At 39.8% G+C, this 14,785-nt stretch overlaps 1 protein-coding gene across 9 annotated transcripts in view; it reads left to right on the forward strand.

Annotated features, from left to right (window-relative positions):
- The window catches only part of NEK10 (NIMA related kinase 10), a 317,096-nt gene that overhangs the window by 237,832 nt on the left and 64,479 nt on the right, over nt 1-14,785 (forward strand). For all 9 annotated transcript variants that reach the window (XR_008684291.2, XM_055414802.2, XM_055414796.2 and 6 more), the window contains one exon: nt 910-1,010. Coding sequence is in view for 8 of the 9 variants with exons in the window: in XM_055414802.2 (XP_055270777.2) it covers nt 910-1,010 (101 nt within the window). In the remaining variant the exon portion in view is untranslated. The remainder of the gene's footprint in view (nt 1-909; nt 1,011-14,785) is intronic.

A 14,785-nucleotide genomic window follows, 5' to 3' on the forward strand; every position in this document is an offset into this window, starting at 1 on the left:
TAAAAATGAGAATTTGGGAAGAAAAGCATTATTTTAGAAAGTATGCTACAGGTTGTGGCAAGGAAGGGAAAGAACAGGAAGATGGGAGAGAGGCTAGTATACATCCACCTATCTGGTCTCTCTTCCATTGTGGATCTGAGGGTGAGAGAAGGCAGAGGGGACTTGTGACTAATATGGAGGTTAAGGCCTTTCCTTTAAATAGCTTTACATTCCTCACAGTTAAGCGTGGGACTTGTGCCTATGACATGTGAATCTGGGAAAGTGGCTTACATGCAATTTGGCACCAAGCTAGCCTAGGACTGTGAAAGTGATGTGTCTCTATGATGAGAACTCAGAATAAATTATAAATGTGTCTTACTGAGACCTGAAGGGAGGTGAAAATTATAATTTTTAACAATTTTCAAACCCTTGATTGTATTACAAATTATAATTTATTAGTTTTTTGTTTGCTCTGCAAGATTGCCTATTCAGTATTTGCATTTTGGTAGTTTTAATAAAACTAGTTTTATTTGCTATAATGAATTTAAAATTTTAAAGTGTGATTGTCTCTTAACTGCACATATCTGAAGCCTAGCTTTTCAGTGGACACAGTATACAAGGCACCACTGACTGCTAGTGGCAACCTGGTGTAATTGCAAGCAAATTTTCCAAGTGATAAGTAGTCTTCCAGATGTTATAAATAGCACCATCATGTTACTTAGGGGTCTGAGAAGTAGAAGGAAGGAATTATGCATCCAATATCATAAAATATTGAAGTGTTACAAACTCTCTACGTACTGTTTCATTGGTAGGATGAGGGCTTTTGCTTTAATTTTTTTCCCCCCTGAATTTTACCCCATTTTTCCATTAATACGGTGTCTGAAGGGGAAAACCAGGGTCTTCACTAACTGCAGATTTTTTTATCCACAGTATCTGCAGGAATTGCTGTGTCACAGAGAAAAGTACGTCAGATCAGTGATCCTATTCAGCAGATCCTAATCCAGCTGCACAAAGTCATCTACATCACTCAGGTCAGTGTGCCAACTTTTTATTTCCTTTTCATCTTAAGTACAAGTTTTGTGCTAATATTGCCAAGAACTCCTTTGAGACACCCTTAGAAATCCACTCCTGTGCATGTTCTCTGGGTTACTGCTAATATAATATAACAAAATCTTGCAGTTTTTTTTTTTTTAAATGTATAAGCTATTTCCTCTTTGATAATAATGTGTACCAGTTCCCCTGGATCATACTGAGATATGACTTTTGTTGACTTAAAGCTCATTATTGTGGGTCTTAAGAGGAATGAATGTCTCTTTTAAAAATATTAGCCCTCATTTGTCCTAGGTGAGGTTAGTATAGAGTTTTGAAGCAAAAGAAGTCTTGTCTTCTCAGATATAGGGTTTAAAGCTACTTCCACTGGCAACGATAGCTCAGAGTGAGTTTAGTTTCAAGATAATCAGTTTTATCTGGGTCCAACAACATGTCCCTACTTGGAGTCTGGTATTCTAATCTTTTTTTTTTCTTTCTAATTTTTGCATGAGAAATTTGGTGAAATTAGCATTCTGCTGACACTGTAACTCAGCAATCTACTCAATTAGATTCCTGTTGGATTATTAGCTATACCAGTGCTGTGGTAGCAAGAAATACATTCTATTAGGGCTGTCGTGGAATCTTTCTGGCTCTTAGACTATGATTTGCGCTGACAGTCAAAGGACCCAAGCTTGTCATTGTCTCTGTAAGTGCTCCAGTACATCGGAAGGATCTACCCACCCTCCAATCCTTGTGGTCTTCATCCTGCCTGATCGTCAAATGTAGTAGTCACTCAAGCTTCCAGGGCGCTGCCTTCAGCTGGCTCTTCATCCAGATGACAGTAATGAACTGCAGCAGCACTGCATGCCATGGATCACTAGCATCTTGTGTCCTCTTGGCAAACAACCCAGCAGTGGGCTTAGTTCCAAGGGTACAATCAAACCAGTTTTCAAATACCATCTGTGTGGCTCCTGCTGGACAATCCTGGAACCAAATCTGTTTCATTAACAGTCTAGTCAGGGAACAGAAACTGCAATGATTTCAACAGGGGTGGTTTCATTTAAATACTTATATAAGAATTACTCATAATAACAGGGTGTCATCTACTGAGGTGAAGAAGGCAATGGCAACCCACTCCAGTACTCTTGCCTGGGAAATCCCATGGATGGAGGAGCCTGGTGGGCTATAGTCCACGGGGTCGCAAGGAGTCGGACACGACTAATGCAACTTAACAGCAGCATCTACTGAGGAGGGGAAGAGAAATTTAAAGACTATAAGAGCAGATAGGGAAGTCACTATTTATAGGGCTAAGGAAGAGCACCCAAAAAAGGAACAAAATGAAAGAGGACACCCTATCCTGGGCTCACTGGAAAAGCCAGCGAAATGTTCTGAGGTTCTGTGCTTTGGACCAGGTGGAAAGCAGCATGTAAGGATAATGTGCTGGGAACTGCCCTCCATGGGGCCAGGTGAGGTGCCAGAGATAGGTGCTGCTCCATGGAACTCTTCAGAGAGCTGGTTTCAGGGTTGGTGCCACTGAATCTGGCTGAGGGTTAGCACCACTTGAAGTTCCCTTCCTGCTGACCACTCAGTGCTGCTGAACTAAGGCAAGGCAGGAGCATCACTGGAACCGGAAAGACAGGCTTCATCCTCCACTGGTGCCCTCTGCTGATAGATCTGAACATCCAGCCAGGTGACAAGGGGCATATGTTTCAGTGCCACAAACAGGGCAGTGAAGGTGGATTCGGAACTGAGAGTAAGCAAACTGACAACAGGCACAGTTAGCCTAGGGGCTGGATGAGGGACTCCCTTATTTTAACCTGCCAACCTCAGCTTCTTACTGTTCCTCCTTTGACTTCTGCCCATCCTGGAGAGCAGCCTGCTCTATCATGTTTGAATTGTTTTTTATGGTTTTTGTTTGTTTGTTCATTTTTAAACTAAATCTGGTATTCTTTCCAGTTACCCTGAGGGCCAGCCTTTTGAGACTGAAGAGTCTAAAGTTGATTATTTTTTCCTCCATTTTCTGCTGTCAACCTTTCCCTTATGCAACCCCACAAAACTGTCTACCTTATTGAATGAAAGTAGGTGAAGGGGCACAAGGACATATGATGGGGAAAGAAAATTGTTTAATAAATCAAAATATAGTCTGCCATATCTCTATTGAGTAAAGGTATTATATTAAAAAACACATTTCCATTTAAATACTGATATAAATATGTGGAGAAGCATTTTTAACTGTGGTGTTATGGAAATAACTTCAAGTAGCTTCTTGGTTACCTTAACAATTCACTACCAAATTAAGAGAAAATATCCTTTGAAATTTAATTTCCATATGCCTGTCTTGATCATTTTTATATATTAGTAATAAAAACCTTTTAAATGGATATATTTTATTTCTTTATTGGATTTCAAAGCATTTTAAAGCACGAATGAAACAATTACTAACACCTAATTATTATGCTCTTACACTGCCAGCATAACAAATTATTTCATGTTTTTGGCAAAATGGCATTTCTTGCTGCAAGTTCAGATATAACCATGGTGATTGTAAAAATGTATTTCCAGAATACTTTAAAATTTATGACTTTGCACATAGTAAGGAATGATTCCTCTTTGGAAAACTAAATTGCAGTGCTCACCAAATTTAATGCCTTTCAATTAAAGGAGATAAATACAAGGCTAAACATTACACTCGCATATTCACCAAAGGTTGAAGACCAGGATCAGTTTTTCCTCTCTGGTAATTACAAAGGAAAACTTCTGAAAGTAAAACTGAATTGACAAATCAAACAAACAAACAAAAAAACCTTTTTGTTCATGCATTTATGTACTAGACTCTCAAACTCTCACAGACATATGCTGTGATAGCACCCTGAGTTGCAGAGCCAGGTCCCTTATAAAAACCAACAAGTGATTTTAAATGGGAAACTGCTTACTTTTGACTGGTGGTGACCTTTCCTACCCAATTTCCCTGGAGATAAATCTGAGGAAACAATCTAAAAGCAGCTATTTTAAGAGACACAATGTTAGAATCCTTATCCTGCTTCCAGTGATTTTTCATGTTTTCGTAAAAAATGAGATAGTAATCTTAAGACCAGTGAGCTGAAAATGAAGTCAGTGGTTCACTTATTGATCTTTGAGCAATTAAGGTGACTGAAATACATATGTTAGCAGGAGTCTTCCTGTGTTATTGCTTAGGTAGAAACTTTGCGGCCAATGTAAGATTTGGATTTGACTCTATAGTTAAAATTTGATCGTTGTGTTAAATAAATGCTTTGAAAATCAGCATATTGCAACTTTTGAAAAATGGAACATCTGTCTCCTAGAGAGTATACTGTTAGTTTGGTTGGAGTTCCTTTAGATTGTCATCTTAGCAGCAATACTTGTCACCAGAAGAACACAGAGATGTGGTCAGGAATAACAATGAGCTGTCCTCAGATGAAAAGTGCAGGACTAACTGTTATCAGGGAAACATACTGTGTTTTCCAGCAGTGGTGATGCATGAAGTTAGATCCATCTGTACCCTCTCATCTGGATCTTCTGGTTCCTAGGGGCAAGGGTGACAGATTAAATAGAATTTAGGGCAAATCTGAGTTTCTCAAGTGGACTCAGGTTTTCAGGGTTTGTAAACTCTTAAGGCAAATAGATAGGGAAAAAATGGAAACCGTGACAGGCTTTATTTTGGAGTCCAAAATCACTGGACAAGACTGCAACCATGAAATAACAAGACGCTTGCTCCTTGGAGGAAAAGCTACAACAAACTTAGACAGTGTATTAAAAAGCAGAGACATAAGTTTGCCAACAAAAGCCAACATAGACAAAGCAATGGTTTTTCCAGTAGTCATGTACAGATGTGAATGTTGGACCATAAAGAAGGCTGAGTGCTGAAGAATTGATGCTTTTGAACTGTAGTGCCAGAGAAGACTCTTGACTTTCAAGAGTCAAGTCCCTTGGACAGCAAGGAGATCAAACCCGTCAATCCACAAGGAGATCAAACCCGTCAATCCAAAAGGAAATCAACCCTGAATATTCCCTGGAAGGACTGATGCTGAAGTTGAAACTCCAATACTTTGCCACCTGATGCAAACAGCCGACTCATTGGAAAAGACCCAGATGCTGGGAAAGATCGAGGGCATGAGGAGAAGGGGGCAACAGAAGATAAGATGGTTGGAGGGCATCATCGACTCAATGGACATGAGTTTGAGCAAGCTCTGAGAGATACTGAAAGACAAGGAAGCCCAGATAGTGCTTCAGTCCATGCGGTCACAGAGTCAGACATGACTGAGCGACTTAACAGCAACAACAAGAGAATTTTACATTTTGTGTATTTATTTTGATGATATGTTGAACAGTTTAGCATTTGGTGAAATCTCAATTTAAACAGTAATATGTTAAATGACTTTTTTTCGATAGGAAAGGTATTATTTGAGTCACTATCAAAGCAGATCCTGTGGGCTACTGAAAGGTTGTTGTTGAGCCATGAAAGATGCCAGGATTCTTGGCCTCAAGAGGAGAGGAATTCAATCCAGGGCCAGTGATGAGGCTTGGTCGCTCAAAGCTTTTCTGTAATAAAGTTTTATCAAAGTATAAAAGAGATAGAGAAAGCTTCTGACATAGATATCAGAAGGGGGCAGAAAGACTGCCCCCCTGCTAGTCTTTAGCCAGATGTTTTATGTCTGTTAAAAAGCTATTAATCAGATAAGAGAGAAGCCTCAAGGCTGATGGAGTTTCACCAGGCCCCTCTCCCACAATATGAATTTTTGAGATAGGATGGCATGTGGTATGTCATCCCCCAGCCATGAAACAATTGATATGAATACTGGTTTGTTGAGCTATTATCAGCCCAGGGTTTGAGAAAAGAAAAAATGTTAGTCTTAGGTGGAACCATTTTGAAGAAAGGCAGATTCCAAAGCAAATATGTAGTTTCATTAACATAGCTTAAGAAAAACATTTCCATAAGAAAAACCGCATTGGTTAGGTCAAGATTTGAGAAAAGTTAAGTTCAGGTGGAACCAGGTGTCGTCATGGCAACACGGAATTTTAAGAGAAAAAAAATCTGACACTTGCAGCCTATTTCCTCCATTTGGAGACCCCTGGCATTCCTGCCTGTTACCCTCTCATTGCCCCCTTTTCTTTTAGGAGAATTATGTTGCCTAGGGAAAGGGTTATCTTGTTCATTACATAACTACTTCCTACTGTTGAGGAGTATCATCCCTAAGTTGTTGACACAACATATTCTCCTAACCCTCATATTGAGGGTCTCTGATCCAGGGGCCCCAAGTAGTAGTGAGGAAGCTGCCACAGTTGCAGGAGTTTGAGCAACCATTTGTAACTTAAAGCCTTCAAATGACTAGAAACAAATCCAGCTACAGTTATAGATGCAGGGAGCAAACAGCAAAAACAGAACAATCAGAATTATTGCAATTACGATAGTTTTCCACCATGAGGAACTAGTTAATGTCTCCCAAAGTGAGGCAATTGAGGCTTCAGGAGTATCCATGGCTCCAATCGTCTTGTTCATGTGTTTAGTAAAGTGAGTAACATTAGTGCTCGTATCAGGTATATATGTACAGCACTGGGTATGGAAAATGGCACGAGCTACTCCTAGTGCAGCTTTCAGAATATCTAAGGCCAATCTGTTTTGTAAAACCACCTTTCTAATTTGTATTTGTTCAGCATTAAGAGCTGAAATAACTTTTTAAGAATCTTGTAAAGCTGTTGAATTAAGTTAGTCAGAGCATCCACTTGTAGCATAACATCTGTAGTTCCTAGAGAGGGAACAAATACTGCAGCCAAATAATCATACCAATGAAATACAGACCGTGCCCAGTGAGTTCCAAGGTGTGGTACATTAGCAGACTTCTCTGGAAGCTTTGAAAATATGAAACCATAAGTAAAAGCTAGACCTAGGTGTTAGGGTCTGGAGTCGCCCTTCCCTCAAAGGAACAGAGGACACTCACGATAATGCAAGACACACAGCGAGGTTTATTTCCAGCTAGCTGGGGTCCAAGTGTCTGCCTGACGCAGCGGGTTTCAACAAGGACCCCGAGCACTCAGAGCCAAGGGGTTATATAGCATTTTCAAGTCATGATATTTCTAAATTACCTAACTCACAGTAATTTTCCACACATACACACACAGCTGTGCATATCTCTATCCTGGTGTCTTAACAAGATAAACTTATCAGACCTGTTTACCTAATTTTCAGTGTCACAGCCGCCCACATTCTTGGTACTTAAGATTAACTTGTCTCCCAGGTTTTATCTAGCTCTTCTTCCCTCAAGTCACATACTCAGTAAAAATGGTTTTTCTGGCCTCTAAGATGGCCGTTCTTATGCTAACCCATTCTTACATTCCCCCCTTTTCTGTTGTTCAAATGGAGGAATCTTCCTCTGTGGGTAGAGTTTGATCCAGGGATCATTATACATCCTTACTCAAACACAATTTTAGGAATCTTTACTTAAAAACAACCTTATCTTAAAATGGAGTAACTTTGGTTTTACAAGCAACAAGCAAAGTACAGAAGCAAAAATGCATTACAGGAGCATTAAGTTCTACATTAGGTCACAGCATCTAATCTGAAATCATACCCATAATATCATTTTTCAGGATATCTGGGAAATAGTTATTTCCCAGGATGTCTGAACCATAGCTACTCTATTTTGACTTTTAATTGTAAAAAAAAATTTTTTTAATAGCCAAAGCAGATGTCACCATTAATGACGTCAGTGTTTTTCTAGGTATGAGAAGATGTAAGAATTGGAACTCATAAAACCTTTTTCTGAAAAAATCTGACTATCTGAAGGCCTGTTCTGCCAGTTTTTTCAGAGCACAGAGTGCCTCATTCCTGATTTTCACCCTGGACTTCTTTCAGGGGGTGTTGAAGGTCAACAGCTTGCAATGGTCGTGACGTAATCTTTGTAGAGGCAGCTGGCAAGTACCAACTTCCAGTCAGCAGGGTCCCTTCATAGCCACATATCTGATCATGTGACACCATTACATGGCCATTGTGTCCCGCGGTGCTGGGAAGGCTCATTCCCAGGTCTAGGGAAGTGATGGGCCACTCAGTGTGCTAAAATTGGACCAGGCCTTTCAAGTAGCAAAAGTCTCTGGACCACTGTCTTACTAGCCTCCTGGTCCAGGAAAATATTCCTTCTTGTTGCTTTTTCTCATACCCAGAGTCACATTATTACAATTATTGATCTCACATGGAACTGCATATCAGCATTATATCACAGGCTCAGTGAAACAAGTGACGTGATATAGCCATAGCTAGCAGTTATTAGTAAAATAAGAATTATAAGTCAAGAACATTTATTAGATAAAGCCTGGTATACCCCAAGTCACCTGACTTTATTTGTTAAATGACTATAGCCTGGTGTTAATCTCCTGGTTGTACATTATGGAGCATCTGACCTTTATCTGAAGATTGGTTACTGAGATAAACCTTAGAAACTAACCTAGAGTGTCCTTTTTAATAACTTAAATCTTTTAGCAGTATCATGTAACAAGGAACTGTCTCAGCAGTGAGTCTTAGTAAACATTAGACCTTAATTAACAAAACTAGAAACTTAATTTAACAATTTACAAAACTTAATATTCCATGATTTTTCATTATGGAGGCAGTAACCCTGTAGCCAGGAAGGCTTTAACCCATCCAATAAAAAATGAGGTTTGTCAGGGAGCTGGGAAAAGCCAAGCAGCCATCTTGGATATCCCATAGCCCTGACTCTGATTTCCAGCTATTGTTTTTAATTTTCCAATTTAGAAGCAGACTGTTGCCATGGTTTAAGGACATTAGGATGGCACAAGTCTAATAGAGATTTTCTATAAGCAGAATGAGCTTTTATATGTCTACAAACCCGACAGTTGGATTAATTTCTAAAACTAGCATAGGATCAGGCCTATGGTAGAAAAGCATTTGATTTACAGGCAGAGGTCTAAGAAGTCAAGAAAACTTTATAAATGACCATACGAATCAGGTCCAGCATCTTGGGCAAGCTGTTTACTCTGATGTCGTCGTCTTCTCATCCTGGTGTAGTGTAGTTTCTTCTGAAAAAAGTCCTTCCATCCAGGTTGGAGACAGTCCCTTAAATTATGTCTTTTTCTAGTCCTGGTTGCAGGTCATGAGGCATCTGATCTTCATCCAAAGATAGATCACTGAGACAAGCTTCAGAAACAAACCTAGGGTGCTCTTCAAGAACTCAACCAAATCCTATATTAATATCACATAACAGCAAAGATCCATTCAGGAAATGAGTCTTAGTAGATACAGACTTCCATTAACAAACTGGGATTCAACATTCATTGAAATATCTTTTTTTTTTCCTTCCCGAAAATTACTCTCATTTTTATCAAATATAACCAAATTAAGACTTGTTTACAAAATAGATCTGTTCTCAATAAACTTGACCTGATCATTTATATAACCATAGACTTTTCTTTTTTTTTTTTCCTTTGCTGAGACTTTTATGGAGTCTCAAACTTAACTTTAAAATAAAACCTTTCAGGGCTAGGAAAGTCAGCCCAAAGGCTTATCACAGATTTCGCCTAACAGATCTGAGTGAATTCCTCCCTTTCTTAAGGTCTCCAAAACTGAGATTTCTGTACCTGTTAGTGAGATAACCTTCTTAATTTATCTGATAAAGTTACTGGAAGCCTAAGAGTTTCCAGTCTCTGAAGGGGTCAGATAGAGAAAAATGTTAAATGCTTCAATTTGTCTATTAAATACCATTTTACCAAATTACTGTTAAGTCATAATTAGTTTGAGGGGAAGGTTTCCTAAGATCTGGAAAACACAGATTCAAACCAGTAATTTTTCAGAAACCATAAAATTTATAAGCATATTTGCCAGTTCATTTGGTCCTTTTGTTAACCTTTGTACAGTCATCAGGTTTCCCACTAGAATCTTTTAATTTCTTACCCAGTTCAGAAACTTGTATTTATCCAAAAGTCCTTTTTATAAATCTTCTGCAAGAGGAAGCATTTTCACAAGAAACTTGGTTAATGCTGTGACAACATTTTAAGATAGTGATCAGAATTATGGCAACATTTTATCTGAATATATCAGAATTTATTTATAAATTGTTTCTAGGATATCTGTATTAGTAACATTTACCATACAATATACCCCAGACTTATTATTCACTTGACAATACTTCTCATGTAATTTAACATGGAAGTTGAACCCAATTAGTGTAATATTTCCCTTTGGGATGTTTCAGGGGCCCTCTGAAGCATCCCAAAGTTAGCTAGAAGCCAAAAGTGCTTCATCAGAATGATTTAGGAAGTTTTGTCAACAAATATCAGAAAGGTTTAGAGCACTCAGTCAGATGGGACTATAGGTCACTGTGAAACAATAGCTATTCACTCAGCCATAGTAACAATATAGGATTTCAGAGGCAAATATAGAACAGACCATTTAAGAGACAAATAAACTTAAATCTATTGTCAAATGCAGTTTAACATCTCAAGAAAACGTTTGTTTATACACAAAACTCTTTCCTTGGGGTCCACTTTCCACAAAACCTTTTTATCACTTTCTGTATCCATTTGTCCTCCCATCCTGGAACAGCCAACTGTAAGTTAGACCTACTACCTTTTTCCTTCATAAAATGTAACTTCATTCTTCATACCTTCTTACTGAACACACACATCTTACTTTCCTTAAGCAACCAAGAATTGACCTTTATATTAGCATTCTATAGATTGGTGAACATAAATACCAGTGATAACTTTAAAAATTTTAGCAAACATCTCAGGATGGCATCAAACATTATTTATTAATAGTCTAAAATTTTTAGTTTTTCTGTAAGTTAATATTCAGTAGTGAATGTTTCAAAATCTTATTATTTTATTTGGAAATGACCTAATTATTCAGTAGACTTCCAACACTTAGCACAACCCTTAGAAATTCAAGTTATGCCAATCTGGAGAGACTATTTTAGACAGATATTCCTAAAGAATAATTTTTATTAATAGAGCTTATCTAAAAGCTCATGTCTCATTTACTTTTTTAGAAGTTTTTTTTTTCTTTTTTTTTCACTCAAGGTAATTTGTCGACAAACTTGTGACAGATATAACAATATAACAGCATTTAACTTAAACCTAGGTACAATGAGAATATGCTTAATGCTGATGACTCTTAGACATGTCTATATTAGATAGATCAACAAACATTAATATCAGGTATTTAATACTGAATATTTTCCAGTTTACATGAACCTTGAATTTATTATTTAATTTAGAATTATTTGATTTGTAAGCGCTTACCTTTTTGTTTTTTACTTCCACACCACCATAATTGCGAGCCGTGGCGCGGATTTCAGGGAAGTGGTTCAGGAGCAGGGTCTTAGGCGTTACCTGAGCCTGTCCCATTATTGTTACAAAAAGAAGCCAGAAAAAGACAAGGGATACAATGCCAGCGAACACACAAATTCGAACCGAGCTTTTCAACACCCACCGGCCGGTCCACCACACCACATTCACAGGCGCCATCTCATTCACACAACACTCAGGACCTTTACCTAGGGTTCCAAACGGCGTCCACTGTGGACGTCGTTCAGGCACCCCTTCGTGGGGGACGTCTCCCACAACTTCCAGTAATGGAACCTCCGGGGTCGTAACCCGCTCCTTCCCTTCCACGAGAATTCTCAATTGGGACCAGGCAGAGACCTGTTTCAGTCCTCCCCTCTAGGAGGTGGCCAAACCTCCTGCCGTGTCTTTTGTGGAAACCTCGGTATCGGAGGTTGTCTGTCTCTTTGAGGAGGGGTCTTGGGATCCCAGACGAACCCCCAAATGTTAGGGTCCGGAGTCGCCCTTCCCTCAAAGGAACAGAGGACACTCACGATAATGCAAGACACACAGCGAGGTTTATTTCCAGCTAGCTGGGGTCCAAGTGTCTGCCTGACGCAGCGGGTTTCAACAAGGACCCCGAGCACTCAGAGCCAAGGGGTTATATAGCATTTTCAAATCATGATATTTCTAAATTACCTAACTCACAGTAATTTTCCACACATACACACACAGCTGTGCATATCTCTATCCTGGTGTCTTAACAAGATAAACTTATCAGACCTGTTTACCTAAGTTTCAGTGTCACAGCCGCCCACATTCTTGGTACTTAAGATTAACTTGTCTTCCTGGTACTTAAGATTAACTTGTCTCCCAGGTTTTATCTAGTTCTTCTTCCCTCAAGTCACATACTCAGTAAAAATGGTTTTTCTGGCCTCTAAGATGGCCGTTCTTATGCTAACCCATTCTTACACTAGGGTGTATCTCCCTATCCAGCCATGGGGAAGCTGTTCCTACTGGTAAGAGCCACATATTCAGTAGGTCCTGTTTGGAGCAAGCCGGCATGGCTGAGGTATCCAGTTTCAATCAGTGCCTGACCAGGCAAAGGAAGGACCTGAACTGGGATTGGAAAACACGAGAATGATTATATTGCATATTTTCTGGCAAAAATCCCAGTTGTTTCCAATCATTATAGTTAAGTTGTTGGCTAACTTTTGGGGATGGCTCCATTTGTTTCCAGTATATGGGGGAGCTAGATATTCAGTTCCGTTCAGTTCAGTTCAGTTCAGTTGCTCAGTCGTGTCCGACTCTCCGCGACCCCATGAATCACAGCACACCAGGCCTCCCTGTCCATCACCAACTCCCGGAGTACACTCAAACTCATGTCCACAGAGTCGGTGATGCCATCCAGCCATTTCATCCTCCGTCGTCCCCTTCTCCTCCCGCCCCCAACCTTTCCCAGCATCAGAGTCTTCCAGTGAGTCAACTCGTCGCATGAGGTGGCCAAAGTATTGCAATTTCAGCTTTAGCATCAGTCCCTCCAATGAACATCCAGGATTGATCTCCTTTAGAATGGACTGATTGGATCTCCTTGCAGTATAAGGGACTCTCAAGAGTCTTCTCCAAGCTAGATATTGCTGCTGCTGCTGCTGCTGCTGCTGCTAAGTCACTTCAGTCGTGTCCGACGCTGTGTGACCCCATAGACGGAAGCCCACCAGGCTCCCCCATCCCTGGGATTCTCCAGGCAAGAACACTGGAGTGGGTTGCCATTTCCTTCTCCAATGTGTGAAAGTGAAAAGTGAAAGTGAAGTCGCTCAGTCATGTCTGACCCTTAGCGACCCCATGGACTGCAGCCTACCAGGCTCCTCCATCCATGGGATTTTCTAGGCAAGAGTACTGGAGTGGCTTGCCATTGCCTTCTCCGAAGCTAGATATTAGGCATCCCTTTTTAGGAGTTAGCCATATAACCTTATCCCAAATTTGATAAATGTCAGGTAAAGCCCACCACATCTAGACCCATTTACCTTCTTCTGTGTAGCAAAATAGTCATTAAACCAAAACAATGTATAATCAAAATTAAGTCACATTATGTCCATAGTTAAACCACAAAGTGTTACACCATTCCATTTTAGGATTGTTAGATGTCATCAGATTAAAAAGAGGCATCACATACAATTGTTATTGTCGAAGGTATTCACAGATTTGGAGAAAGTCTTTTCCTTAAAGTGGAGATGCCCACTATGGGAAGCCCTCCACTGATGAAGAGGGGAGTGCTCTACAGACCCAGCAGTTAAGCCGATTGTGGAATGCAGCGTAGGAGTGAGCCCAGGACAGGAAGGCATTGTCTTGAGGAGGCAGACTCAGGATTTTTGGAGTCAGCAGAAGCAGGCTCACATAGATTATCAGGCCCATCTGAAATTAGGAAGTTAAAGCATAGAAAGTAAAGAAAATAAGTGACATCACTTAGTTCTGCTCAGGGTGCCACCTCTTAACTCAAGTGTGATGTACCCATGAATCAATTCCTAGCACTTCAACAGCTGTGGGAGAAGAAAGAATAATCTGGTAAGGGCCTTCCCAGAGGGGTTCAAGAGATTGGCCCTCAGATCCCAATGTTTTTATCAGGACCTCAGTTCCTGGTTCAAAGAGAGGCTTGCTTGATTCAGAGGCTGGATCAGGAGTCACCTCCTGGAGTTCAGTTAATGCCTGTTGAAAAGCTGAGAGCGCTTGCATAACAATGTCTGTGCATAAGAAAGGGCCTCCATAAATACATTTAAAGGGGGATAGTTCCTCCTCTTTAGGGGGCAGTTCAAGCCCTCATTAAAGCTATGGGTAGAACTTTAAGCCAATTGTCCTGCATCGCTTGAGTTAATTTGCACAGATGTCTCTTAATAATGTGATTAACTTTTTCAATCTTTCCTGAGGATTGGGGTCTCCAGGAACAGTGTAAGTGATATTCTATTCCTAGAACTTTTGATACCCTCTGATTTACAGCAGCTTTAAAGGCAGGGCCATTGTCACTCTGAAGGCTCTGTGGCAGCCCAAACCTGAGAATAATTTCATGGATGAAAATTCTTAGAACCTCCTTAACCTGTTCACTACAACAGGGAAAAGCCTCAATCCATCCAGTAAAAGTAGCCACCTAAACTTGTAAGCAAGAATATCCACTAGCTTTTGGCATATGAGTAAAATCAATTTCCCAGTCCTCTCCAGGATATTTTCCACTTCGTTGTAACCCAGATTTTGCTTTTCAGTCTTGGGGTTATTTTTCTGACAAACCTCACATCTTTGAATAAAGTTCTTTAAAGTCTTCATTGCATTTTTACCTTAAAACAAATGAGAAGCCATCTGGTAATTACGCTCAACACCTAAATGAAAACTCTGGTGTAAATTCTTAAGAATTTTCCAATGAGCATTTTCAGGAATTATTAATCGTCCATCCTCAGACTGTAACCACCTTTTATCAGTAATTTTGCTCCTGCTTTCTCAT

This window comes from Moschus berezovskii, chromosome 24 (assembly GCF_049115385.1).
Source record: "Moschus berezovskii isolate FMDL1 chromosome 24, NW_MosBer_1.0, whole genome shotgun sequence".
NCBI classification, from domain to species: Eukaryota; Metazoa; Chordata; class Mammalia; order Artiodactyla; family Moschidae; genus Moschus; species Moschus berezovskii.